This window comes from Aureococcus anophagefferens (assembly GCF_000186865.1).
Source record: "Aureococcus anophagefferens unplaced genomic scaffold AURANscaffold_1, whole genome shotgun sequence".
Lineage (NCBI taxonomy): Eukaryota > Pelagophyceae > Pelagomonadales > Pelagomonadaceae > Aureococcus > Aureococcus anophagefferens.
This window is the reverse complement of record NW_008705561.1, coordinates 2,200,355-2,223,759: the sequence shown is the minus strand read 5'-3', so window position 1 is coordinate 2,223,759 and position 23,405 is coordinate 2,200,355. Positions and strand designations below refer to the sequence as shown.

The 23,405-nt window shown below is 74.7% G+C and overlaps 7 protein-coding genes across 7 annotated transcripts in view; 3 read left to right on the top strand and 4 right to left on the bottom strand.

Annotated features, from left to right (window-relative positions):
• AURANDRAFT_60779 (hypothetical protein) overlaps positions 1-4,267 on the bottom strand; it is a gene marked incomplete at both ends in the record, with an annotated part of 12,836 nt that extends 8,569 nt beyond the window's left edge. The window contains 2 exons of the mRNA XM_009034144.1: positions 51-1,945; positions 2,143-4,267. Of these exons, the coding sequence (XP_009032392.1) occupies positions 51-1,945; positions 2,143-4,267 (4,020 nt within the window). The remainder of the gene's footprint in view (positions 1-50; positions 1,946-2,142) is intronic.
• A 165-nt stretch (positions 4,268-4,432) lies between these two features.
• Positions 4,433-7,021, top strand: AURANDRAFT_70582 (hypothetical protein; the record flags this gene model as incomplete). Its single annotated transcript, XM_009034360.1, has 2 exons — positions 4,433-5,876; positions 6,145-7,021. The coding sequence occupies 2 exons, from the start codon at positions 4,489-4,491 to the stop codon at positions 7,019-7,021; spliced, it is 2,265 nt and encodes a 754-aa protein (XP_009032608.1).
• A 1,076-nt stretch (positions 7,022-8,097) lies between these two features.
• On the bottom strand, positions 8,098-9,192 carry AURANDRAFT_60777 (hypothetical protein; the record flags this gene model as incomplete). The annotated part of the gene is made up of 1 exon (XM_009034143.1): positions 8,098-9,192. One exon carries the CDS (start codon positions 9,190-9,192, stop codon positions 8,098-8,100), a length of 1,095 nt encoding a protein of 364 aa, XP_009032391.1.
• A 342-nt stretch (positions 9,193-9,534) lies between these two features.
• Positions 9,535-10,206, top strand: AURANDRAFT_60776 (hypothetical protein; the record flags this gene model as incomplete). The annotated part of the gene is made up of 1 exon (XM_009034361.1): positions 9,535-10,206. One exon carries the CDS (start codon positions 9,535-9,537, stop codon positions 10,204-10,206), a length of 672 nt encoding a protein of 223 aa, XP_009032609.1.
• A 971-nt stretch (positions 10,207-11,177) lies between these two features.
• On the bottom strand, positions 11,178-16,056 carry AURANDRAFT_60775 (hypothetical protein; the record flags this gene model as incomplete). Its single annotated transcript, XM_009034142.1, has 4 exons — positions 11,178-11,417; positions 11,922-12,173; positions 12,393-14,556; positions 14,768-16,056. The coding sequence occupies 4 exons, from the start codon at positions 16,054-16,056 to the stop codon at positions 11,178-11,180; spliced, it is 3,945 nt and encodes a 1,314-aa protein (XP_009032390.1).
• A 2,143-nt stretch (positions 16,057-18,199) lies between these two features.
• Positions 18,200-19,888, bottom strand: AURANDRAFT_60774 (hypothetical protein; the record flags this gene model as incomplete). The annotated part of the gene is made up of 1 exon (XM_009034141.1): positions 18,200-19,888. One exon carries the CDS (start codon positions 19,886-19,888, stop codon positions 18,200-18,202), a length of 1,689 nt encoding a protein of 562 aa, XP_009032389.1.
• Positions 19,889-21,419: 1,531 nt separating this feature from the next.
• AURANDRAFT_13477 (hypothetical protein) lies at positions 21,420-22,106 on the top strand (the record flags this gene model as incomplete). Its single annotated transcript, XM_009034362.1, has 1 exon — positions 21,420-22,106. A coding segment is annotated over one exon (687 nt), but the record flags the coding sequence as incomplete, so codon positions are not given.
• Between the last annotated feature and the right edge of the window lie 1,299 nt (positions 22,107-23,405).

Here is a 23,405-nt window from a genome sequence, read left to right as displayed (position 1 = left end):
CCCGCGGCCGCGGCGACGGCCGCGTCCTTGGACGCGGCCTCGGCGCGGACCTCCGCGAGCGCCGCGGACGCCGCGCGCGCGTCGTCCTCGCGGTCCGCGGCCGTCCGGCGCAGGTGCTCCACGGTCTGGCGCGCGAGCTCCGCGCGGTCCGCGTGGTCCCGCGCCGCCGCCGCGGCCGCCGCCTCGAGCTCGGCGACGGCCGCGTCGCGCTCGCGGAGCCGCCGCGCCGCGTCGTGCTCGAGGAGCTGCAGGTCCTTGACCGCGTTGGACCGGTGGGCCTTCTCGAGCTCGAGGTCCTTGGCCGCGGCCGCGGCCTCGGCGTCGCGCGCCCGCGCGGCCGCGTCCGCGTCCGCGAGCTTCGCCCGTAAGCTCCTGGCCATGAGGTCGCTCGCCTCCGCGGCCTCGGCCGCCGCCTCGAGCGCCTCGCGGCTCCGCAGCCGGTCGACCTCGGCGGACTGGAGCGACGCCGCGAGCCGCGCGGCCTCGGTTTGGGCGCCTCGGACCGTCGCCGCGAGCTCGCCGCGCGTCGCCTGGAGCGCCGCGTCGCGGTCGCGCACCGTCGCCTCGAGCTCGCGCTGCTGCGCGGCGCGCCAGGCCGCGGCCTTGAGCTCCTCCTCGTAGAAGAGGACCTTGGCCGCGTGGTCGCGGTTCTGCTCGTCGCGCGCGGCCGCGGCCGCCGCGCGCTCCGCCGCGAGGGCCTCCTCGGCCTGGCGCCGCGACCCCTCGACGTCCATGAGCGCCTCGGCGAGCGCCTGGCGCTGCTCGACGACGGAGCGCCGCGCGTGCTTGTGCGCGCGCCGCCGCGCGCAGCCGCCGCGGACGCGCGCCTGCAGCGACCGCACGCGCGCGTCCTGGAACTCGCGCTCGCGCTCCGCGCCGCGCGCGCGCGCGTCCTCGTCCGCGGCGTCGAGGGCCGCGAGCTCGCGCCGGTGCTCGTCGACGTCGACGGCCCGCGGCCGCGGCGGCGGCGGGCTCGGCGGCGGCGACGCGCGGAGGCGGCCCGCCGACGCGGACCGCTGGAGCACGCGCGCCGCCGCGTCGGCGTCGGCGAAGCGGCTCGCCGGGCCCGGCGCGAAGTCGCGGAGGATCCGCGTCCGCGACGCCGCCGCGCGCGACCGGCGGCCCCGGACGCGCGCCTGGAGCCGCGACGCGCCCGCGTGCTCCCGCCGGCGGTCTTTGCGCGCGCGGTCGCCGCGGAGCCGCGCCTGGAGCGCGCGCGCCGCCGTCTCCTGGTTCGGGAAGGGGCTGTCGAGGTAGAGCGCGTCGTCGCGGTCGTGGCTCACGAAGTCCGCGCCGCGCCCGCGGAGCTCGGCGTCGCGCCGGAACTCGCTGCCGCGGCGCTTCCGCCGAAAGCTCCGCTTGCGCTGGAGCCGCTGGAGCTTCGCCGCCGCCGCGTGGCGGCCCTTGACGGCCTCGCGGTCGCGCCGCGCGCGCATGATCGCCTGCATGCGCGTCGCCGCGGACGCCTCCTCCTCCTCGTCCTCCTCCTCGATGGTGTGGCTCACGTCGTGGCGCACGTGGAGGCGGTAGCGCAGGATGGCGTCGCCCAAGGTCATGCGGTCGCCCTTCTTCGGCACGCCGCACAGGATCCGCAGATTCCGCTGCATCGTCTTCGCGGCGTTCGCGCGCTGCTCGCGCCGCTCGTAGGCCTCCGCCGTGACCCGCAGCACCTCCGAGATGCGCCCGCCCCGCCGCAGGATCTCCGACGCGATGGCCTGCGGGTTCGTCGTCCGCCGCGACTTCCGGCCCCTCTTCCGCGCGTCCTCGTTGAGCGGCTTCGCGATCTTCACGTAGCCCTGGCCGACGTTCGCGAGGGGCGCCGCCGCCTCGCCGTTTCCCGGCGAGAGGTGGGGCGCGCTCCTGGCCTTTTGCAGCGGCGGCGGCGCGCCGGGCGGGCGCCGGCTCACCGCGTCGGGCGACGCGTCGAAGGGCACCTGGTACTCGCCTGCGCGGACGTCAAATCTTCAACCCGACTTCAATGTGCGCGTATGCGAACGTTTCGACGCGAGCTCTTCGGCCTCGCTTCGAGAACTCGACGAGAGCAATCGATTCGTCCAAAAATCAGCCGAATCGACGTCGATGCGACCGAGCTCGAGAGTCGAAGTTTCGTCGGGAGAACCCGGCTCACCGATTGATTTCCACGCAGGTACTCGCGCGGGATGTCGACCTTGCCGCCCCGCAGCGCCGCCAGCGTCAGGCTCCCGATGCCCCCGCCGGAGTCGCGGTCCCGGAGGTGCACGGACGACACGCGCACGCGCAGGAAGCGCGGCTCCGCGTCCTTGGGCGCCTTCTTGTCCTCCGGGATGCGGAACCAGCCGATCTCCCCGAGGCGCCAGGGGCCGTCGTAGCTCGGGTCGAGGCGGCTCGGCCGCGGCGCGCGCGCGAAGGGCGACGACCGGCCGAACTTCTGGGTCTGGGGCCGCGCGCGCGGCGCGTCGTCGTCGTCGTCGCGGCGCCGCCGCGGCGGCGACGCGGACCGCGGCCGCGCGGCGGAGCTGCGGCGGCTCGGCGACCGGCTCCGCGTCGCGGGCGCGCTGTGGGGCCGCCGGCTCTCGCGGCGCGACACGGAGCGGCGCCGCGGGCCGGCGCTCGACCGCCGGCGGCCGCCGCGGGCCGCGCCCGCGGACGACGCGCGGCGGCCGGGCGACCGCGGCCGGCCCGGCGAGGCGCCGGAGCCCTGGTCGTCGTCGGCGGGGGACCGCGCGCCCGCGGGCGCGGACCGGGGCCGCGACCGGCTCTCGGGCGACCGGTCCGGCGACGGCGGCGCGTCGCCGTGGGCCGCGACGGCCTTGGTCTTCGACGACGGGCTGAACCAGTTCGCGTTCTCGCGCGTGATCATCGACTCCATGCGCTCGCGACTGTGGACGTCGCGGCCCGCGGACTCCGTCGTCGTCTGTAAGAAGCCCCGGCCGTCGCCGTCGCGGATCGTCTCGGACCGCGTCCGCTTGTCCAATTTCGGCGCGTCGGCCTTGTACGCGTGCGACGCGGAGAACCAGTTGTTGACCGCGTGGCGGTGGCGGCTCTCGCGGCGGCCCACGTTCTTCACGGACGACGACGCCGTCGTCTTCAGCAGGTGGTCGCTCACGGAGCTCGGCGCGGATTTGGGCCGGCGGCGGTGGCGGCGGCGGCGCCGGCCCCGGAGCGCGTCGAGGCGGCCGACGGGCGAGTTTTCCCGCGATTTGGGCGGCGATGGAGGTTCCTCCGGCCGGCCGTCGTCGCCCGCCTCGAGGAGCAGCGTCGTCGTGGCGCCGACCGCGGGCGCGGCCGCGGGCGCGGCCGCGTCCGCCGACGGCTTCCTCGCGGGGCTCCGGCGCCGCGCGCCGCCGGCGTCGCGGCGCCCCGCGGCGACGAGCACGGGGTCGGACCGGATCTTTTCGCGTAGAGCGTAGCACTCGCGGAGCACGTCCGTCAAAAAGTAGCCGCCGTTGCCGTAGCCCGCGAGGCTCGGCTCGCGCGGCCGCAGCGACCGCGGCCGCCGCGCGGCGGACCGCGGCCGGTTCCGGTCCGCGACGGCCGCGCGCGCGCGCGCGAGGAGGTCGTCGACGGCCTCGGGGCTCCGCGGCTCGCGCGTGTGCACCGTGGCCTCCGCCGTCGCCGGTCGCATGTTCGGCGTCGCGAGGGAACTCGTCGCGTTCGCGGCGAACGCTCCGGGCCCGACGGAGTCCTGCGTGAGGACGACCGTGCCCTCGAGGGACGCGCGGCCCAGTTCCAGGGGGTGCGGCGGCGCCGGGCCCTGGGGCGGCGGCAGCTTCGCGGGCGTCGAGAGAAAGTGCGCGCCGCTGCCCACGGAGCCGTCGCCGCGGTGCAGCGCGAGCATCGCCGCGTCCTCGTCCTCCCCCTTGGGCAGCGCGCGCTTCGCCCGGGCGGCGGTCACGGCGGAGCCCCGGGGCTTCGGCGTCGCCGCGGGCGGCGCCGACCGGCCGAGGCTCGCGGACGCGGACGCGGGCCGCCACGCGCGCGGGCCCGCGGCGCCCGCGGGCCGCGGCGCCGCGCGCCGCGCGGCCTCGACGACGTCGAGCGTCTTCCGCAGGTGGTCCTTCTCGCCGTCGAGCTCCCGCAGGAGCCGCTTCTTGAGCCGCCGCCGCTCGTCGCGGCTCGCGGACGCGTCGACGGGGTCGACCATGCCGATCTGCGCCAGCAGCTTCTCCTTGGCCACGTCCGTCCCCAAGTGCTGCCGCAGGCCCTGGAGCCGGTCGTAGCGGCTCTCCAGATCCCGGATCACGGCGTCCATGGACGACACGTCCGCGTAGCCGCCCTCGGCCACCATGGTAGGCGCCCGGCGGCGCCGACGCCGCGGCGCTGCCAAACCAACCCTTGACGGAAAGAATCCAGGGCTTCAGGGGCGGGCGTTTAAGTGGATGCGGCCGCGGCAGCCCACTTCAACATACCTGGTATCCGCCACAGAGCAGTCATTGCTGTCTCGCTTCGCCGCGAGCTGTGACGCCGCGTGGCCCCTGCGCCCCGCGCCGACGCCGCCGTCGACACACCATGGACTTTGACGCGAACCAGTGGGAGATGGCCCAGCAGCAGATGCAGAACTGCGACCCGGAGCAGATGAAGGCCCAGGCGCGCATGATGAAGAACATGGACAAGGACAACCTGCGGCGCATGAACCCCCAGTTCGCGAACATGAGCGACTCGGAGATCGACATGGCGGCGTCGCAGATGGAGATGATGGCGAGTAACCCGGCCATGCTCAAGATGGCCGCGGCGCAGATGGGCGGCATGAGCCACGGCCAGGCGCGGGCGCAGATGAAGGCCGTGCAGGGCGCGCGCGGCAAGAAGAAGGGCGGCGCCGCCCTCGCCGCGGGGTACAAGGTCGGCGACCGCGTCGAGCTCAAGGGCCTCAAGGGCGCCGCGGAGCACAACGGCAAGCACGGCACGGTCACGGGCGGGCAGAACGACCGGCTCAAGGTGCTCCTCGACGGCTCGGACTCGAAGACGCTGGCGCTCAAGCCCGCGAACCTGGACAAGCTCGCGGGCGACGACGGCGCCGCGGACGTGCCCGCCGGCGGGCTGGACCTGGACGCGCTGCCGAACATCGACGCGGACCAGCTCAAGCAGGCGTCGGAGGCGATGAAGAACGCGGACCCGGAGCAGATGAAGGCGCAGGCGGCGGCGATGCGCAACATGGACCCGGCGACGATCCGGTCCATGAACCCGCAGATGGCCCACATGTCCGACGCGCAGATCAAGGCCGCGGCGGACCAGATGGACGCCATCGCGGGCAACCCGGAGATGATGAAGATGGCGATGGAGCAGATGGAGAACATGCCGCCCGAGGTCCTCGAGCAGCAGATGAAGATGATGCAGAACATGTCAAACGAGGAGAAGCAGCAGATGCAGGAGGCCATGGGCGGCATGATGGGCGGCGGCGGCATGCCGCCGGGCGGCGGCATGCCCGACGCGGAGACGGCGTCGAAGATGATGGCGAACATCTCCGAGGAGCAGATGGGCTCGATGATCGACATGGTCAAGAAGAACCCGGACATGATCAAGTCCATGATGAAGTCGAACCCCATGACCGCGGGCATGGACGAGGCCGCCATCGACAAGCAGCTCGAGATGCTCGACAAGCTCGACCCGGAGACCGTGAAGAAGTTCGTCGGCTACGCGCAAAAGGCGCAGAAGGTCTTCGGCCCGCTCATCGCCCTCTACGCCAAGGTCAACCGGGCCGTCGGCGGCAAGCTCGCGCAGATCCTCGGCGCGTCGCTCGTCGCCGTCGTCGCCTTCTACGTGTCCAAGTGGACGGGGCTCCTCGCCTACGGCGCGCCCGCCGCCGACGCGCCGCCGGTGGACCTCGCGGGCCTCAAGGACGCGGCTGTCGAGGCCGTCGAGTCCGTCACGGCCGCCGTCAACGGCGGCGAGGACGACGAGTTCGCCTGAGTCGCCCGGGCGCGGGAGGGCGGGCTAACGCGTGCCGCCACCGACGCGTACTCCGGGCTGCGGCAGGGGCTGCGGGCCGTGCGCCGCGACGAGCTCGCGATGCAATCGCGAGGCGATCGATCGAGGCGCCAGGCGCTTGCCACGACTCCGGCCCCATCGACAAGTCCATCGACATCTCGTTCGCGACCGCTGTCACGGCGGTCCGTGGATGGAGGGCGAGCGCACGGTCCGCCTGCGCGCATCGGTGTCCAACGACAGCATCATGACCGTGGAGGACGCGCGCGAGGAGGAGCCGAACGACGACGACCCGCTGCGGCGGCGCCCGCGGCGGCGGCGGCCGCGGCGCGCGCGCGCGTTCCTCGCCGTCGCCTTCGTCGTCCTTTGCGGCGGCGCGAGCTACGCCGCCGTCGCGTGCCGGAGCCGCGCGCTCCGGGTCGCGGAGCGCATCGGGTCGCTGCCGCCGCTCGAGGCCGACGCGGCCTACGTCGCGCTTTTGGCGGTTTGGCTCCTGTGCCTGCTGCCGACGTCGGTGCTCGAGGTCGCCGCGGGCTTCATCCTGGGCTTCTGGCGCGCGGCGCTCTGCTCGACGCTCGGCAAGTTCCTCGGGTCCGTGACGTCGTTCGGCATCGGCGCCTACGGCTGCCGCGACGCCGTGCGCGCGCACGTCATCGGCGGCGACGCGGCCCAGGAGAGCGGCTACCTCCGGGGCCTGGAGCTGGCGCTCCAGCGCGAGCCCTTCGGGACGTGCCTCGCGCTGCGGCTCGCCTACGTGCCGGAGGCCGTGCAGAACTACGTGCCCGCGGTCTTCGACGCGCCCTTTGTGGCGTTCGCGGCGGCGACGCTCGTCGGGTCGTCGCTCTACGCGCTCCTCTGGGCCAAGCTCGGCAGCCAGCTGAGCTCCGCGTCGGACGTCGGCGCCGACGGCATGTCGCCGGAGAAGGTCCTCTTCATGTGTCTCGGGGCCGCGGGCCTCGCGGCCGTCTTCGGCCTCGCCCACTGGAACTCGAAGCGCGTCATCGCGCGGTGGAACGCGCTCGAGGTCGTCGCCGACGCGGGCCGCGACGGCGCGCCGGCGCCGAAGCCGCCCGCGGGCTACGCGGCGGCGCCCGCGGACACGCGACGAGCCGTCGTGTAACTTGTGTTTATGGTAACACCTCCTGTTGTTCGCGGTATGAAAATCCACGGTCGTTTATGGCACTGGTGGCGCCGCGCCCTCGCGGCGCGCGAGGTCGAGGAGCGCGTCCCGCGCGGCGGGCTCCGACGCGTGCACGAGCACGCCGATGCCCACGGTCGTCGGCGGCGCGGCCGGCGGAGGCGGCGCGGGGTCCGACGGGTCCGCGACGACGTCGACGGCGACCTCGAGGTCGAAGTCGAGCGTCGCCGCGTCCGGGAGCGCGGCCCGGAGCAGGTGCATAGCCTCGCGCTTCCGCTCGCCGACGACGATCGCGACGGCGCCGGGGCCGCAGTGCGCGCGGAGCGCCGCTTCGAGCGGCGCGACGACGGGCGCGTAGTAGGCGACGTCCGCGCCGATGAGCACGTCCGCGCAAAAGGCCGTCGCGTAGGTGCGCTCGTCGGCCCAGTCGAGCACCGAGGCCTCGACGCGCGGCGGCAGGTCGCGCGCCTCGACGAGCTCCGGCGCGCTGTCCGTGAGCAGCGCGCGGTCGGCGCCCGCGGCGGCGCAGGCGAGGCCCGCGAGGCCGAGGCCGCTGCCGAGCTCGAGGACGCGCTTGCCCGCGACGGCGGGCCGGAGCGTCCGCACGAGGACCGCGGCCGCGGCCGACGACGGCCAGACCGTGCCGCCGAGCGACGACGTCGCCGTGCCGGGCAGCAGGAACCGCCAGGGCTCGTCGTCCGCGTCGCCGACCACCTCGACCTCGATGCCGCGGGGGCCGACGCGCTCGCGCACCGTGCCGAGGCAGCGGTCGCGGTCCCAGCGCGGCACGAGCCGCGACACGCGCACGGTCTCGAAGGCGCACGTCGCGGCGGCGAGCGCTACGATGCGCATCGTTGCTGCTGCTGCTGCTAAGGAGACAAGCTAGCAATCAGCAGATGCGCACCGTTGTGGCTGCGGGCGCCGAGCTACGAGCCTTCGCGTCTAGTTCTGGAGGCGCCAAGCTAGCAATCAGCAGCTGAGCATCGTCGCTGCTGCGGGCGCGAAACTCAATCAGCAAGACCATCGGCCTCGCGCCTTCAACGACTTCGACATCACCTTCAACTTGTAGTAGGAAGGACGCGCTCGGACCCCCTCGGGAGCTGCGCCGGCGGGTCATCGCCCGCGGCCGGCTGCTCGTCGAGCCCCGCGTAGAGGTTCGCGAGCGCCTTGGGCCCGACGCGCCGCTTCGCCTTCTTCTTCTTCGCCGGCGGCTTCTTGCACCCCGGGTGGCGGTACGCGCCGTCGCCCATGTTGATGCGGTCGCCGTCGATCTTCGCGCCGCAGACGACGCAGGCCGGCGCGTAGAGCTCGACGTGGCACGGCGCGCAGAAGATGTAGCCGCCCTCGTCCTTCTTCCGCTTGTCCTTGCCCGCGACCGAATCCCCGCAGCGCGAGCAGACGAAGCACGCCTCGTGCCACTTGCGCCCGTCGGGCAATTCGACGACGGTGCCGCCCTTGACGGGCAGGGCGCAGCCGCGGCACAATCCCAGGTCCCAGCACGTGCCGCCGCGCGCCGCCGCCGCGCCGCGGACGCGCGGCGGCGGCGGGTTCCGGAGCCGCGCCTCGACCCCGGCGTCGTCGTTCTCGAAGGTCGCCGCGAACTCGACGGCGACCATGTTCGCGTACGTCGCGTGCGCCCCGGCGGCGACGGCCGCGACGGTCCAGCGCGCGTCGTAGACGCAGAGGCGGTGGCCCCGCGACCGGACGCCGTCGTCGACGACGAGGTCGTCGACGATGGACGCGCCCGTCGCGCCGTTGGCGAGGTTGCCGTACCAGATGCACTCGCCCGTCGCGCCGCCCCAGGCGCCGTAGCGGCCGTTGCGGTCCGTGGAGCTCGAGTCGTCCGTGCCCCGGTGGCTCGCGACGCCCTCGACGCCGACGTCGAGCACGTGGTCCACCCCGGCGAGGCGGAGGCCCTCCGGCGCCGCGGCCACGGGCTCGAGCGGGCCCTCGAGCGTGGCGAGGAAGGTGAGCGCGTCCTTGCAGGCCGCGGCGCCCTCCTTGGTCTGCTTCGGGGTGCGGCCGGGCGCCGCGTACTGCGCGCCCCTGTAGCACTTGAGCCGCGCCTTGAGCCGCGCGGCGACGTCCTGCGGCCTCGTCCGCGCGGCGGCCAGCGCCGCCAGCACGTCGAGCTCCAGCGCGGCGTGCTCCATCGGGAAGCGAGTTCGGACCGCCTCAGAGCATGCCAGACAGCGCAGAGGAGTGTTCCATAATCGTGAGCAGCTCCTGCAGCATGGGATGCTCCTGAAACCTTGAACGGGGCAGCCCGTCGTGATCGATCGTTGGCCGCTCGACGCCGCACGCCCGGCAGCATGGAGAAGTCGCTGTGGCAGGCCGAGGCGGAGCTGTCGCGCTTCGACGACGACGCGCACCGCCTCAAGCTCGAGCGGGGCGCCTACGCGAGCGACCTCGACGCCGCCCGGGCCCAGAACGTCGTCATCTCCCACAAGGAGGCCTTCTACGCCCCCGACGACCCCCGCGCGGACTGGAGCGGCATGGTGCCGAGCCAGGGGACGAGGAAGGCCGTGCCCGGGGCCCAGGGCGCGCGCATGCACATCGAGCGCACGGAGGAGGGCGGCATCGTCGCCGCGGAGGAGTTCCACGAGCGGCTCCCCGGGGGCAAGAAGCACTGGGAGGCCGACGGCCGCTTCCAGACCGAGTCCCAGCGCACGTTCGCCGGCCGGGGCGCCGGCGGCTTCGGCGCGCCGGGCGGCGACGGCGCCGCCTTCGTCACGTCGAGCCAGCTCGCGGCGCGCGGCGCGTCGACGGACCGCGAGTTCTTCGGCTCCTCGACGAAGCGCCGCGGCAAGAAGCAGGTGCGCCCGGCCTACGAGACGGCGGGCGTCTACCACCAGCCGTCGCCCATCCTCGGCGGCGCCGCCGTGCCGGCGCCCCGCGGCGCGCCGCGGCCCGGCGGCGCCGCCGTCGCCGCGACGCAGCCCCACCGGTCCGGCTCCCTCGCGGGCTACCGCTCGCGCCAGTTCAACGCCGGCGCGCCGAGCATGCTCAGCACGGCGGCGAGCGGCATCGCCCACAAGGTCGCCATCCCGGACACCCTGCCCAACAACGGCACCTACGAGTGGGCCCACAAGAAGGAGCTCTTCGACGCCGGCAACTACCGCGCCCCGGGCACCATCGTCGGCTACACGGGCCGGCGAGCGCCCTGAGGATGGCGCGCCGCGCCGTCCTCGAACCTCGGTAAGTCGGTTTCTTCGATGTTTCAATTCAATGTGCACATTCGGAAGTATGCGGGCAGCTCGCGTGCGGCGTGATCGTGCGACTGCGGCCGGCGACGATTGCATCGGCTGAATATGCCTCGCCTCCAGCAGCTCGTCGTCCTCGCTTTCGCGCTGCCCACCGCTCGGGCCACCTGCTGCTACTACTCGGAAGTCAACGACGCCTGCGATTGCACCACCGAGGCCGCGGACGGCAACTATTGCGACGATCAATCCTTGTGCTCGTCACAATGCGGCGGATCCTGGTGCGCGGAGGACGAGGACGAGGACGAGACCGAGGACGAGGGAGAGGCGCCCGCGCCGACGCCCGCGCCGACGCCCGCGCCGACGCCCGCGCCGACGCCCGCGCCGACGCCCGCGCCGACGCCCGCGCCGACGCCCGCGCCGACGCCCGCGCCGACGCCCGCGCCGATTAGTAGCGCTTGCGTCGGCTGCAAGGGCGAAACATCATCCGACGTCTGCTCGGGCAACGCATACTGCTCCAACGTAATCATTTACTCCGACGCCGACATCGACGCCTGGTTGGAAAGCGAGTGCTGGGTCATCGGCGGCAGCCTGATCATTTCCGGGGATCGCGACGCCATCACGAGCCTCGCGCCCATGGCGCCGCTCACGGAGATCTGCGGCAACCTTGAGATCTCGCTCATCCAGCTCGGCAGCCTCGAGGGGCTGGACAATCTCCGACGCGTGGGCGGCAGCGTCGTCGTCCAGCAGAACGCGTGGGCGAGCGGCTTCGAAAGCTTCTACCTGAGCGACCTCTCCGCCCTCGCGTCGCTCGAATACGTCGGCGTCTCCCTCGCGATCACCCAGAACATGATGATCACGACGCTGGAGCAGTTGTCGCCCTTTGCGACCACGCGCGTCGTCGGGAGCGTGGACGTGAGCTACTATCCCGACGCCGGCTACGACTGCCGCCTGGCCGCGTCGTGCGCGCCCGCGACCCTGGTGTCGACGTGCTCCTCGTGCGCCGAGGACGCGACGCCCGCGCCGAGCGTCGCGCCGACGCGCGCGCCGACGCGCGCGCCCCTCCTGCTCCACATCCACCCGCCGACGCCCCGGCCGAGCGTCGAGGAAGACCCCCCGATCTTCGCCGGCGAGTACGGCGGCGTGCGGCTCGGCGCGTCGAAGAAGCGCTCGAAGGCCTACAACCACCTGCTCCAGTTCGCGCTCGTCGTCGCGCTCGGCTTCGTCGCGGCCCTCGAGCTCATCCTCATCGCCGCCGCGCCGCTCCTGGGCCGGACGCAGAAGCGGACCATGATCTTCGTGTCGACGATCCACCACTTTTTGACCGCCGCGTTCCTCGTCGAGCTCTACTACGAGGCCCGGACGCTCTTCTTCGCGCTCCAGCTCGGCGCGGAGTGCGTCGCCGTCGCCGTCGCCTTCGTCGCGCTCGCGCGCGTCGCGGCGACGACGCCGGTCCTCGCCGTCCGCGTCCGCCGCCGCGCCGCGCTGCTCCGGGTCCTCCAGGCCGCGACGGTCCTCGACCTCGAGCTCCTGCCGCTCTTCCCCTGGGCGCTCGAGGGCCAGCGCTGCGACGGCTTCCCGTCCGCGCGCGCGTCGCTCCTCTCGCTCGGCCTCGCCGCGGGCCGCGCCGCGGTGCAGGTCGCCGTCGCCGCCGAGGTCGTCGGCGAGGGCGACGTGCTGACGATCCTGACCATGGTCGCGACGATCGTCGAGCTCGCCATGGCCGCGTACCGGCGCCGCGATGCGCTGCGGTCGGCGACGGAGACGAGCGGGGACTCGGCGAGCCGCGAGGGCGCGGACTTCTTCGCCTTCGTGCCCTGGCCCGGGGCGCGCCGGGACGAGCCGAGGAAGAGCAGCGAGATCGAGCTCCACCACAACCCCCTCTCCGTTCGCGCCAAGGGCGATGTGACGAAGAGCAGCGCCTGGACGAAAGCCTACACGGACGAGGGCCACGAATATTACCACAACACGGCCACGGGCGAGACGTCTTGGGAGCCGCCAGAGGGCTGACACGACGCTGGTTTTAAGAGGCTGACACGACGCTGGTTTTAAGAGATCGATTCGCCGTCTTCATAAAGCACGCTCCTCCCGGCATTACGAGGTCGCCGCTACTCCTGGGGCTCGGGCGGCGCCGCGGGCCTCAGGAGGAACACCGCCGCGGCCGCGACCGCCGCGGCCGCGGCCGCGACCGCGGCCCCGGCGCAGCCGCGCGCGCCCGGGAGCGCAGCGATGACGTCGAAGCCGACGATGTCCTCGAGCCGCTCGCGCCACTCGTCGAGCCGCAGCAGCGCGAGCGCGAGGAAGACGGGCGCGCGCATGCGGTCCTCGTCGCGGGCGCGCGCGGTCTCGAAGAGGCGCCGCGCGCGGTCGCGGTTCCGCGGCACGCCCGGCGCGCCGCGCGCGTGCATCTCCGCCATGGCGAAGGCGCCCCGCGGCGACCCCGCGGTCGCCGCGCGCGAGTACCACGTGAGCGCGCGCGCGTGGCGCGTCGCGAGCAGGTCCGCGACATCCGAACCCGCGACGCCCGCGCCGCCCGCGGCGACGACGAGCGCGCCGTCGCGCACGGCGTCGCCGAGCGCCGCGGCGCTGTCGCCGCCGCCGTGCTCGGACGCGCTCAGGCGGTGGTAGCGGAGCGCCGCGTGCGCCGCGTGGCCCGCGGGGCCCGCGGCGCCGAGAACCGCGCGCGCGGCACCGTCGCGGTCCAGGAGCCAGGCCGCGTTCGCCGCGGCGACCTCAAAGCCCACCTCGGCGGCCTCGGCGTACCAGAGCAGCGCCGCGGCGCCGTCGCCCGCCAGGAACGCGTCGAAGCCCGCGCGGACGTCGCGCGCGGCCCAGCCCGCGCGCGCGCACGCGTCGAAGAAGTCGAGGGCCCGCGCCGGGTCCCGCGCTACGCCGCCGCGGCCCTCGTACTTGACGAGGGCGAGCTCGAAGGCCGCGTCGAAGTGGCCGTGGCGCGTCGCCGCGCGCTCGTACAAGACCGCGGCCTCGCGGCCGTCGCGCGCGACGCCCGTGCCCGTGGCGAGGCAGTGCGCGGCGTTGAAGTTCGAGTCGCCGTCGGCGTCGAGGCGCGCCGCCTCGGAAAAGTAGCCAAAGGCCTTGGTCGCGTTCTGGTCCAGCGTGTGGCCGTAAAAGTACTCGTAGCCGAGGCCGTTCAGGGCCTTCGCGCTCCCCGCGGCCGCCGCGGCCTCGTAGTGGGCGACGGCCGCCGCGTGGTCCGGCGGCCCGCCCTCGCCCCGCAGGAGCATGGCCGCGTAGAGGCACCTCGCGTGCGCGTGGCCCGAGTCCGCGGCGCGGCCGAAGAAGCGGCGCGCGCGGGCCTGGTCCCGCGCGACGCCGCGCGCGCCCCAGTAGAGCAGGTCGCCCGACGCCACGAGGGCGTCGACGTCGCCGGCCTCGGCGCGGAGCATCTGCGCCTGGATCGCCGCGTCGTCGTCGCCGCGCTGGCCGTCGTCGAAGGAGCCGTCGTCGAAGCGCTCGTCGCTGAGGCGGTCGAGCTCGACGTGGGTCTGCTCGCCGACGGTGTGGTACTCGTCGCGGCCCGCGACCGCCGCGGCGCGCGCGTACCACGCGGCGGCCTCGACGGACTTGGCGACGCCGCGGCCCTCGCGGTAGCGCTTGGACAGCGCCATCGCCGCGCGCGCGTCGCCTAAGAGCGCCGCCGCGAGGAGGAGGCGCAGGCCCGCGGACGTCGCGCGGTCGTCGCAGGACCGCCCCGCGACGGCGGCGCCGACGGCGCAGGCGACGATGGGCTCCGCGGGCGCGGCGACGGCGCCGGGCGCGGGGAGCGCGCGCGCCGCGGGCGCGGCGTCGGCGAGGCCCGCGAGGTGGAGCACGGCGAGCATGCGCGTCGCCGCGGCGTCGCGGAGCGCCGCCGCGCGCCGCAGGTGCGCCGCCGCGCGGGGCGCGTCCGCGGCGCCGGTTTCGCGCGCGCACCGCGCGGGCCCCGTCGCGCGTCGCTCCGCGCCGTAGAGCAACAGCTCCGCGGCCGTGCGGCTCGCGGCGGCGGCGTGGCGCCCGGCCGCGGCGGCCTCGTAGAGCGCGACGCGCGCCGCGCGCGGCGCGCAGGCCTCCGTCGCGCGGACCGCGTCGTCCCACGCGCCGTCGTTTTCGACCGCCGCGTCGACGGACAACGCGTCCGGGCCCCGTCCCGGCGGATCCTCCGCGGCTTTTGGCGGCGCGAAGGCCGTCGGCGCCAGGTGCTCGACGTCGCGCGCCTCCGGCGGGAAGGTCGCCAGCGCCGCCGCGTGGAGCGCCGCGGCCGCCGCCGGATCCGCCGCGAAGGGGAACGCGGCCGCGTCGGCGAACGCGCCGCGGAACCTGTGTGGAATTCAAATCTTCAACCCGACTTCAATGTGCGCATATGCGACAGTTTCGACGCAAGATCTTCAGCTGTGCTTCGAGAACTTGACGAGAGCAATCGATTCGTCCAAAGATCAGCCGAATCGACTTCGATTTGATCGAGCTAGAGAATTCTGAAGTTTGGTCAGGACCACCCAAACCAGTGGGTGAATTCCACACAGCGCGGAACCCCCGCCGGTCCGGGTCGCGGCCGAGGTGGAGGGCGCCGTCGTTCCAGGCGACGTCGTCGTAGAAGTCGAGCGTCGAGTCGCGCCTGCCGTCGACGTAGAAGCCGAAGACGAACCTGGCGAGGCGGCCGTCCGCGCGCGGCTCGGGATTCGCCGTCCGGTTCGCGAAAGAGAAGACGACGTGGGTCCAGGCGTAGGTCGGCAGGGGCAGCTCCGTGTCGGCGCCGACGTCGTCGCCGCCCGCGTGCGTCGACACGCGGAGCGCGAGGCGGTTCGAGTCCGGCAGGAGCCACGCGCTGGGCGTCCGCGCGCCGCCGAGCCGGCCCACGTCGCCCTTGAAGAAGACGCCCCGGTGCGCGCCCGACGGCTCCTCGGCGACGTAGATCCAGAACGCGAGGCTGAAGTCGCCGCGGCCGAGCAGCGGCAGCTCCTCCGCGGGGATCTTCAGCGCGTTGTCGCCCGCGGTCGCGAAGACGCCGCGCGCGTCCCACCAGGGCGCGAGGGGCGGCGCGGGCGGCGCGAGCGCCTCCGCGGCGGCGGCGCGGTCCACGTCGACGACGACGGCGTCGGCGCAGGCCTCGACGGTGACAGTGGCCGCCGCGACGGCGGCGACGGCGTCGCCGACGACGAGCGCCGCGGTGTACTCGCCGGCGACGGCGAGGCGCAGCCGCGCCTCGCCCTCGACGGTCGCCGGCGGTTTTCGCGGCGGCGGCCAGGGCGCCGCCGCCGCCTCGAAGGACCGGTCCTCGAAGCGCGCCGCGATGGCCTCCGCGTCGCCCGGCGCGTTGACGCGGGCGACCAACGTCCGGCCGCCGTCGTCCCAGCGGAAGCTCGCGGCCCGCAGCGCGACGTTCGTGCGCACGAGCCGCTCGAAGGCGGCGACGTCGGCGACGGGCGGCGCGTTCGTCGGCGCGTCGAACTCGAGGGCCATGGTCCAGTCCTCGGGCAGCCACCGCATCGCGACGACGCGCGCCGCGACCGCGGGCCCGCCGGCCTCGTCGTGGAGCTCCCGCGGCAGGTCGCCGTCGCCGCGCAGGTCCAGGGCCGCGTCGGCGTCGACGCGCGCGAGCGCGCCGGCGCCGGGCGCGCCCACGGCGGTCGGCGCGCCGAAGAGGCCCACCCAGACGTCGGAGTGCGCCGCGGCCTCGGCGCCGCTCACCGTCCAGGCGAAGCGCAGGCGGTCGTAGGCGCAGACGGCGAGCGTGCCGTTCGTCGCGCCGACGACGGCCAGCGACGCGCCGTCGGCGGCGGCGGCCAGCAGCAGCGCCGCGGCGGCGAGACGCGGCCCCATGCTTAGCGGCACTTGCTTGAACATTCAATAAATATGCAATATCTGTTCAATAGTCTCAGTTTCAGTTTAACATTGTAATCGGTGACGATTTCGTCATTTTACACAGATATGTAATTTGGATGAGCCGAGACCGTGTTATTACGCAGTCGACAACCTTTTTTTGTTAACCGGGCCGCGGGTCGCCACCCGTCTGAGGTGACTCGGGTCCGTTGATACTCTAATTGCGCGGAAAGCTGAGTCAAGGAAAGGGATCGGAAGCTAAAACAGCAACAACGATGGCCGCATACTCGGAGCAGGAAATCGGGCCCGCGGCGACGAGCGGCGACCTCGGCGCGGCGCGGCGTCCCCCGCTTCCCGCGCGCCCCGCCCCCAGCGCCGCGACACCGCCCCCCGGCCGCAGGCGAGGCGCCCTACGACGACGCCGAGCGCGGCGCGCCGCCGGCGCCCGCGGGGGCGCCCGCCGAGAAGGAGGACGACGCCGAGGAGGAGGGCAGCCCCGAGCCCGTCGAGGACGACTGGATCCGCGAGACCCAGGCCCGCGTGCGGCTCATGCGCCACAGCCTCCAGTGCCGGACGCGCGAGCGGACCGGGCCGTGCCGCGTCAAGGGCTGCGCGGAGGTCACGGAGCTCCTCGCCCACGTGTCGTCCTGCCGGCGCGGCGAGTGCGCCAAGCCCGGCTGCAAGGAGACGAGCCGCCTCATGGTGCACCACCTCCGCTGCTGGAACGCGCGGCCCGAGCAGCGGTGCACCGTCTGCGGCCCCGTCTGCGACCAGATCCAGGCCGAGGAGGAGGCCCGCGCGGCGCTGGAGAAGTGCCGCCCCTGCGGGCCGAACGGCCAGGTGCCGCCGCCGGCCCCGCCGGCGACGCTGGGCGCCGCGCCGGACGCCGCGGCGCCGGCGGCGGCGTCGCCGCTGCCGACGCACCTGCCGCCGCCCGCGTCCCAGGCGTCGCGGCCCCTGCCCCAGGCGGGGACGCCGACGAACGCGCCGGCCTTCGCGACGGCCCTCGCGCGGCCGCCCTGGACGAGCCCCGCGCCGCCGCCGGCGACGGTGCCGCCCGCGCTGCCGCCGTCGGCGTCGCTCCACGACTACGCGCGCTACCACGCGGCCGCGGGCATCACGGTGAACACGCGGCCGGGCCCGCCGCCCATCCGCATGCCGCCGCCGGGCGGGCGGCGCCGCTACGGCGCCGTGCCCGGCGTCGACTGCCCCGAGGACTTCCGGTGCGCCATCTCCGCGCAGATCATGGTCGACCCGGTCATGCTCGTCAACAGCGGCCAGTCCTACGAGCGCGCGGCGCTGTTGGACGCCCTCGCGCGGCGGCCGGGCGTCGACCCGCTCACGGGCGGCGCGTTCGAGGACGCGCCGCTCATCGCGGAGAATCGCACGTTCCGCCGGGCCATCGAGGCGTGGCGCGACGCGCACGGCCCCGCGGGCGCGCCGCGGAAGCGCGCCAAGGTCGGCCCGGGCTACGACGCCGAGCCCGCCGAGGACGTCGAGGGCCGCCACCGCTGCTCCACGTGCAACAAGACGAACACGACGTTCTCCGTCAAGGGCGACGGCTCGCTGCTCAAGACCTGCGACGACTGCCGGTCCCGCGCCCGGGGCTACTACATCTCGCGCCGCCGCCGCGAGCTCACCCAGAACCCGCCCGCGGACTACCGCCGCGCGGGCCTGCCCACGGCGCTGCCCGCGCCCCTCCACGCGCCGCCGCGCTACGAGCCGGGCGCGCCGTCGCCGACGGCGCCCGGTCCCGACGCCTACGCCGCCTACCGCAAGCCCGACTACGCCTACGCCCACGTCGCGTCGCCCTACCACCGGCCGCCGCCGCACCACGTCGCGCCGCCGCCGCACCACGTCGCGCGGCCGCCGCTCCCGCCGCACCACGTCGCCCAGTACCGCTCCCCGACGTCCATCGCCGAGTGGGCCGCCCAGGACGGCCACGCCCAGGGCCCGCCGCCCTGGGCCGCCCACGCGCCGCGCCACGCGGCGCCGCCGCCCCACGGCTTCCGCCCCCCGGAGCAGCCGTAGGGCGCGCGCGCGCCGTCGCCTCCCCCCCCCCCTTTTTTTGGACCCAGCGCGCCCGGCACGGGGCGCGCTCCTCCGCCTCTTCGTATCATCCCTAAATTTTTTGGCGCCACGCTTAGGTGAGGAGGGGCGTCTTCTCGCCGTCGACGACCGCCTGGGGCGGCGGCGACGGCGCGGCGTCGCGGAGGACGTCGTCGTCGAAGGGGTTCGCCGCCGCCGCCGCGGGCACGGCGGCGGCCACGGGCGGCGCCGGCGGCGCCGGCGCCTGGGGCGGCGGCAGCTTGGGCGGCGGCGGCTCCGCGCCGTCGAGCGGCGCGAGCGCCGTCTCCGAGGGCATCGCGAGCGCGGCCCAGGCCGCGGAGACGTTGACGAGGGTCACGAGGAGCGACACGGTGGACAGCGGGTTCGGCGACACGACCCAGGACGCGGACACGAGGCCGCCGAGGCGCGCGGCCGCGTACGCGACCGCGAGCGCGGCGAAGCGGGACTCGGTGCCGTGCATCTCCGCGACAAAAACCGTCGCGACGGCGTCGGCGCCGTAGAGCGCGCCGCGCGACGTCATCATGGCGACGACGAGCGCGTCGCGGCTCAGCGGGTCCAGGCTCGCGACGTACTCCGGCGCCGCGAGCGCGAGCACGCCGAGCGCCGCGAGCGCGAAGCACGCCGCGAGCGTGAGCCGCCGGCCGAGGCGGTCGACGAGGTGCCGCGCGGCCAACGCCCCGAGCACCTCGGACAGGAGCGCCGACGCGACGATGCCGTAGTCGACGGCCGCGCAGGGCTCCGCGGCGTCGAGGCGCCGCGGGGTCGCGTAGAACGCGGACGCGGCCGCGCGGCCGTCGGCGTCGAACTCGAGGCGCACGAGGGACAATACGGAAAAGAACCCAAAGGCGAGGAGGAACTCGAGCCCGCAGGCGCAGAGCGACGCGACGGACGCCGCGGACCGCGCGACGCGGCACGCGGCCGCGCGCGGCGCCGCGTCCGCGGGCCGCGGCGCGCGCGCGGCCGCGTCGAAGACAGAGAGGACGTCGCGGCGCCTACCGGCCGCGCCCGCGAAGTTCGCCGCGGCGGCCCGGTCGAGCTCGCGGCGCGCGGCGGCGAAGCGCCGCCGCTGGACGAGCCAGCGCAGCGACTCGGGCAGGCGCTTCGAGCACGACACCGCGGCGCCGAACGGCGCGAGCGCGACGACGGCGCAGACGCCGCGCCACTGCGCGCCGACGGCCGCGCCGTCGGAGGCGCCGACGGCGGAGACGACGTCGACGCCGCCGGCGATGAGCGCGTGGGCCAGCGCCGCGCCCGCGGACCCGAGCGCGGCGAAGAGCGCCAGGGTCGTCGCGAACGCGCCGCGGCTCGCCGCGGGCGCGCGCTCGACGGCGAGCACGTAGGGCCCGAGCGTCGTGCCGGCGACGGCGACGCCGACGACGGCCGACGCGACGACGAGCACGTCGAAGCTCGCCGCGAACGCGCAGACGACCGCGCCGCCCGCGCCGACGACGCAGCTCAGGCAGCACGCCTCCTTGCGGCCGACGACGTCCGCGGTCGCCGCCCATAAAACCGCGCCGACGATCTGCCCGACGATGACGCCCGTCGACAGGCGCGCGCCCCGCGACTCGCCGACGCCCCACTCGCTCTTGGCGCAGGCCGCCGTGATCGTGAGGGCCTGGAGAAGGGCGCCGCCCGACGCGGCGACCAAACCCGCCTGCATGCCCAGGGCGCGGCCCGAGGGGCCGATGCCGAGCAGGCTGAGCACGGGCTCCATGCCCGTGTGCTGGCCGAGGCCCCGCGCGACGGACTGCGGCTGCGCCATCTCCGTGCGACACAGGGCGACGAGCGCAGAGGCAAGGCGTCGAGCGCTTGCCTGTGGCAACAACTCGGGCGGGGTCTTCGGGTGCGCACCCCCTTCAATAACTAGTCCAACAAGTTCTTGTGGCAAATTTACACTAAATTACAGCCTATTGTGTCGGAGGCCGCACATCTAGGCCGCACTTGCGCACCTAGTTCTGGTGGTGATGCGCCCGCCCCCGCGCGCCGCCGCCCGCTAAAGTCGGCGCCGACAAATGGCCCCGCCCATCTCGGGCGCGGCCCTCAAGCGGGGCCGCTACCAGGGCACGTGGCGCGAGCGCTTCTTCTACATGGCCGAGGGCTCGTCGACGCTGCGCTACTGGGAGAGCGACGCGGACCGGCTCGCGGGCCTGCGGGCGCGCGGCGAGTTCGAGGTCTTCGGCGCGGCGCCGCTGGGCGACGCGTCGGAGCGGCCCTGGGTCGTCGCGGTGCACGTCGCGGCCGGCGGCCGCGTCGAGGCGGCGCTCCGCGCCGCGGGCGTGCCGAGCCGCGAGGAGTGGCTCGCCCTGCCCTCGGCCGAGGCGCGCGACGCCTGGGTCGCGGCGCTCGCGGCGGCGGCGGCGCCGGAGAAGTCCGCCCGCGACGAGACGTTCGCGCTCGACGACGACGTCTGGGCCGACGCCGCGCAGACGGCCGCGCCCGCGGGCGTCGGCGGCGCGAGCGTCTACGACTACAGCATCGTGCGCGAGGGGTGGCGCGTGCGCGTGACCTACCACGTGCTCGTCACCGTCGACGGGCCCGCGGCGGGCGCGGCCGCGGAGCCGTGGTCCGTGCGGCGGACGCACGGCGACTTCCGCGCGCTCCTCGCGCGCCTCGACGCGACGCAGCAGCACCGGGACATGGCCGACGACTTCGCGACGCTCGAGGACGTCGCGCGCCTCGACCGGCGCCACGGCGCGATGAACCCGAAGCGGTTCCTCTCGAGCCGCCACCTCCGGCGCCGCGTCGCCTTGTTGAACTCCCTCCTCGCCCGCGTCGTCAGGGACGACGCCCTGCGCACGTCCGAGGCCTTCCGCGACTTCATCCGCCCCCAGCCCCTGCGCGACGTCGACGACCGCGCGCCGCCCGCCGCGCCGGCCGAGGCGGCGCCGCGGAAGGTCGAGCCGCGGCCCCGGCGGCGCCGCGGCGCCGCGGCGGCGCCCCGGCGCCGGGCCGCGGCGCCGCCGCCGGCGGGCGCCGTCGAGCGCGCGCTCCGGGACCACGACCCGCGGCTGAGCTTCGCCGCGGGCGTCTTGATCGCCGCGGCCGTCGCGCGCGCCTACGGCGCGCCCGGCGCGCTCCTCGCGGCGCTCTTCGCCTGCGGCGCGGCCTGCGGCGGGCGCCTCGGCGCGCGCGACGCCGAGGAGCGCGCCGCGGCGCGCGACGCGGAGCGCGCGTCCGACGACGAGCGCCGCGACGACGACCGCGACGACGCGGCGTCGCCGGGCGGGTCCGCGGCGTCGCTCGCCGACGACGACCGCGACGCGCTCTGCAGCCTGCCGCCCTGGCCGTCGCCGTCGACGAACGACGGCCACTGCTGGAGCGAGCCCGCGGCGGGGCTCTTCCGCGTCCGCGGCGGGTCGTACCTCGCGGACCGCGTCAAGGTGCCGAGCGCGCCGAGCCTCTGCGCCCTCGAGGGCGTGGACCTCTTCCTCACGGACGTGCCCCAGCTCCACGTCGCGCGCCACCCGGGCGCCTTCGTCGCGAAGCGCCGCGCGGCGCGCGCGCCCGACGGCGGCGCGGCGGCCGACGCGTTCTGCCTCAACTTCTGCATGCCCTGGGGCAACTTCGTCATCTACTGGGCCCGGCCGCCGCCGGACGGCGGCGCCGCGGCGCGCGTCCTCGACGACTTCGTCCGCGCGCGCGACGACGGCCACCGCGACGCGCGGCTCAAGCTCATCCCGCGCGTCGTCGAGGGCAACTGGCTCGTCCGCCGCGCGGTCGGCGGCGGCCACAACGCCGCCAAGCTCGCCGAGGCCCTCAAGCTCTCCTACTTCTCGGGGCCCGACTACTTCGAGGTCGACGCGGACATCGTCGGCTCCGCGGCCGCGCGGCGGATCCTCTCCGTCGTCAAGAGCGCGACGTCGGAGCTCGTCCTCGACCTCGCCCTCGTCGTCGAGGGCGCCACGCCCGAGGACCTCCCCGAGCAGGTCCTCGGCGCCGTGCGCCTCCACCGCGTCGACCCGGCCCTCGCCCTCGCCCTCGACCTCTGCCCGCTCGCCTCGGGGTAGGTGGTGGCTTTTATATATGACCGTTCATTTCTACGCTGCAGACTTCAGCGTCGGGCGAGCCAGGTGATGCGCGGCCAGTCGTATCCAGGATTGGTCGCGGAGATTGTTGATGAACGCCGCGCTTTCGGCGTACTCCCTTGCCCAGTGTCGCTGGCACTCGCCCGGCCCCGGGACGCGCTTCGGGGGCGCGGGCGGATCTCTCACAGCGATGCTTCTGCTCACCGTCGCGCTCGCGGCCTGCGCCGCAAGCGCCGCACGCGCCGCGCCGTCGGGCCCGTCCAGGCCGATGCCCCGCCTGCTCTCGGAGCAGGTCGCCGAAGACGCAGACACCCAGATCTTCGCGGACGACGCCGCGGGCTCGGGCTCCCAGGCGGCGGTCGACGGCGCCTTGGGCAGGCGCGTCTCCGACGACCTCGACCTCGGCATGGTCAACGGCGGCTCTGACGTCCACGCGCCGGCGAACCCGACGTTCACTCCGCGAGGGAGCGCGACGGCGCTCGGAGGCGATCGTCGTCGCGTGGCAGCCGGCGACGCGGCGTCGCGGGGTGCAAGGCCGAGGCGGCTCCAGACGACGTCCGGGCCCTCAAGCACAGCGGCGCCGTCCGCGAGTCCGTTGCCCGCGGAGACCGCCGCCTGCTTCCTGGCCGGCGGAGACTGCGCGTCGTGCTGCGGGTGGTGCACGGACGAGACCGACGCCGCCCAGCCAGACGACGATTGGCGCTCCATGGACAGCTACGATTTCTCCGGGCGATCGGGCTGCGTTTGTCTGGATTTCGGCTACACCATCGGCGCTTATTTGGATCTCACCGACTTCTCCGACTGCGTCCATTCGACCGGCAGTTTCAATTTCGGCACTATCGACGCTCTCGAAGGGGATGACGTTGTGGTGTTGGAGGGTTACAGTTACAATGCTTACCGTGTCTCTGGCGGTCCTGGGGATGACTTCATCTACATGGAGTCAAACTATGGAAGCGGCAGCGTCATTAGAGGAGACGCCGGCGACGACGTGATCTACGCCGGTGGAGACGATTCTATTTCGCTATTCGGCGGCGACGGGAACGATCTGTGCTACATCAACGACGTGGCTTACGTCTCTACCTCCACCAGCTGCGAGCTCCCCCCGACGCCGAGCCCGACTGCGACGCCGACGGCCCTCCCGACGCCGAGCCCGTCTGCGACGCCTCTCCCGACGCCCCTCGACGCGAGCTACAGCTACGAGTACGAGCTCCTGCTCGAGTACTCCTACTCCTACGGCGAGCAGCGGGACCTCGT